The sequence below is a fragment of the Echinops telfairi genome, unplaced genomic scaffold (assembly GCF_000313985.2).
Source record: "Echinops telfairi isolate 266 unplaced genomic scaffold, ASM31398v2 ScPeMD7_63;HRSCAF=240, whole genome shotgun sequence".
In the NCBI taxonomy this organism is placed as follows: domain Eukaryota; kingdom Metazoa; phylum Chordata; class Mammalia; order Afrosoricida; family Tenrecidae; genus Echinops; species Echinops telfairi.
Genome location: NW_022103961.1, coordinates 283,466 through 286,849, shown reverse-complemented (window position 1 = coordinate 286,849; position 3,384 = coordinate 283,466). Strand labels below are relative to the sequence as shown.

At 43.5% G+C, this 3,384-nt stretch overlaps 1 protein-coding gene across 1 annotated transcript in view; it reads right to left on the bottom strand.

Moving 5' to 3' along the window:
* ABHD12 (abhydrolase domain containing 12, lysophospholipase) overlaps positions 1-3,384 on the bottom strand; it is a 43,824-nt gene that overhangs the window by 15,530 nt on the left and 24,910 nt on the right. Inside the window, exons 3-4 of the mRNA XM_045291164.1 lie at positions 2,826-2,856; positions 816-861 (exon numbers count right to left, since the gene is read on the bottom strand). Coding sequence (XP_045147099.1) covers positions 816-861; positions 2,826-2,856 — 77 coding nt within the window. The remainder of the gene's footprint in view (positions 1-815; positions 862-2,825; positions 2,857-3,384) is intronic.

Genomic DNA, 3,384 nt, shown 5'->3' with positions numbered 1-3,384 from the left:
TTGATGCCACTAGAATCTGAGAAAGGCGTGCCTGTGCGCGCACGCACACCCCCCACCACCACCAAACACACACACATACACACATTCTCCAGGGAGAACACAGTCCTGCTGACCTGATACCTTCATTTTGGTCCACTGAGAATATTTCTGACTTCTAACTCCTGGAACCATATGATCACAGATCTATGTTGTTTTAAGTCACTGAATTTATGTTACAGCATCAGAAGGAAATGGACACAACCTGTACATCCAGCCAACAACTGCTCATTTCAAGCCCACCCACCCCCACCCCACCGCTACTTGGTCTGTGCACATTGATATCACAGTCTTATTGCAAGGCAGTTTGTGTAAACCAGCCAACCAAGCATCCCTTTCTCTCTAGCATAGGACTGGATTGAGAAATACACTTTTCAAACGGTTGCTCAATGCTTATATCAAGTATTTTTGTGCTCACTAAGGTAAAATAGCCCTAGAATAAGTCAACGAGTTGTTCTTGATCTGAAATGGCATGACCTTTCAGTGGTAAGCCCAACAATTCATTCAATAAAGGAAGAATACCGTTTCTCTCTTAACAGTTCCTTTTCTATTTTCTTATTTTCAAAACAAGACAAGCGCTACTGAGTGGAATGTTAAGAGGAATACCCGAGTCCAGAGGAGAACCAAATGCACTTACTTCCTACATGTCAGTTTTGGGAGACGGCATATGCTGGGGGCCTAATCAGATGTCTTCTAAAGAGATAAACTCTGGCTCTACCCTCAGCTACTAAGTTTGCTTAGAGGGGTCACCAAGGTGCTTCTTCCACAAGAAATCTCACCTCTGTAATCAAAGGTGACCACATGGTAACCAAGGGAACTCAGCACCTGTGAAGTGAAAAATAAACATTTTTTGGCAACAAATGCAATCACCTCTGATGAGGACAGCTTTACCCTCTGACTAGTCACCCAAGTTCTGCCTTGAGGCCCTGGTCTTCTAGCTTGGGGGTCTTTCAACAGCTAGCAAAAGGGGCAGGGGACCCAAAAGGAAAGGAACTTCAGAATATAGACGTGACTTAAGACCCTTTTCTACAATCCAGCATTTTTCAGATTTTAAACTTTGGTGGAGCCTTTTCTTGCTGTACCTCCACTTGGATCTCTACTCCAAGTCCGCGCCAACAGAACTGGATTATGAGAGGTAAGGGTCACACAGAAGAACTTACTATGTATGTCCCCACTTGGGTGCTGAGAAATGTGAATTACACTAACAGGCTGTACCCACTGTATTATGTTCCCCTCCTCAGGAAATACAGCAGGCCACTTCCCCACAGCTGCTTTTTATCTGTAAACAGTTTCCTTTGGTATGTCCCTTATACCACACAATGTTCCCTGTGTATCTCTTATATCACAAGTCACACACAAAACCTGTTTCTAATGTTCTCTCAACTGAGGTGACTATAGAGTGGTGTGCATATGAAGATGTGCATTCTCTCACAAGAAGAGAATATATTGCATATTTTGGACTGTTCTGGGAACAATGTCCAGTGTCAATATCTGGCAAGTGTTTTCTAACCTGAGTTTTCTCAGTGGCTGTGAGAGGTTAGAAGGTGGAGAGATTGCAGTGACTGACCTATCAGGTTTGTTTCTTTGAAATGATCTAATCTGGAACACATAATCTGTTTAGAGCTGGCCCAAAAGGTACTCCCTAAAAGATTTAGACCTATTTCAGTCTTTATAGTTGGTTGTACAACATTTTTAGCACATTCACTGGGAAGCAGGGCTACACAAGGTCCACTCTGGTGCCCTTCATGGAAAAGAACCAACAGCAAGGCTGAGTCTGTGGAGCAGGGGTCCTCAAACTACAGCGCATGGGCCACATGCAGCCCACCAAGGACATTTATCCGGTCTGCCGGGTGCTTTTGCCCCATTTGTTTTTTAACTTCAAAATAAGATATGTGCAGTGTGCATAGGAATTTGTTCATGGGTTGTTGTTTTTGTTTTGTTTTGTTTTTTAACTACAGTCTGGCCCTCTAATGGGTCTGAGGGATAGTGAACTGGCCCCATTTAAAAAGTTTGAGGACCCTTGCTGTGGAGGGTCTGCTCCATTGCTGGGTATAAGGAAATGCTCTATTCCCAGGTTTTAAGGCTTTTGGGGAACATGAAGGTATTCAGTCCCCTACCTTAAAATGATCCAATATATAAAATTCAAAGGGAAAATTGCTCTCTAACACCCAGGGCTATAATGGACCACACATCTGCTTATGCTCTTTCCTGCCCTGCTAGCAAAGGGAGGGAAGTTAAGGAAGACAATCACGAGTGACTATGACACTCACACATCACTGATAAAGGCAGAACAACCAGCAGGCATGCACCCCGGTACCACTTGGGTGCACCTCCTCCCATATTTGAGGAGTCCAGCTAGCACATTTGCTGAGTGTGTCTTGTGTGTCTGATTGGATTGTGTGTCTGATTGGATTCTGCGGGTGCAGCATATTAGATATGGGGAATTAGGTCTATGCCAGCCTTAGTCTGTGACCCCTGTAGTGCAGTCACACTTCCTGATCACAGAACTTTCTTTGTGTTTATGAGGACCACAACCCTTATAAAGGTAATTCCAAACACATTTGATGTCATTTGCCAATATCTGGAGTGTGATCCCCTCATAGGAGCACTCTGGAAACCCTTTCAAAGCAGGGTCAGCTGGGGGACTGTCTTCCAATAGTTCCACAAAAGGCCATGATCAACTTTCAAAATTATGTCTTGCTTTTGTTTTCCTAAAAGGATAACTAGAAAGTAGCATGTGAGGTATCACATGCACACACTATCAGTGTCACTCTGTGCATATACCTTACCTTGTATAGCTCCACACGGTGGTCCCCTCCCCTACAATGTCATGGGAGAAGAAATAAGAAAACAGGTATTAGCCCTGAGAAGAAACAAAGAACCAACTACAAGCAGATATATGCACATCCATGCTCATAATAGCACTATTCACAATAGCAAGAAGATGGAAACAACCCACTTGCCTAACATTGGGAAAATGGATAAATATGGGCAATGAATGTACAAATGCGCTTTACACAATTGATGTGTGTATGGATTGTGATAAGAGCTGTATGAGCCCCTAATAAAATGGTTTTTTTTAAATAACAAAAAATAAGTAAAAGATGAGAAATCAGAGTTTTAATAAATCTGGCTAGACCATAGGATGTACACTGGTACAGACAGGAACTGGAAACACAGGGAATCCAGGTCGGATGATCCCTTCAAGACCAGTGGTGTGAGTAGCAATACCGGGAGGGTGGAGGGAGGATGGATTGTAAAGGGGGAACCGATTATAGGGATCTACATATAACCTCCTCCCTGAGGGACGGACAACAGAAAAGTGGGTGAAGGGAGACATTGGACAGT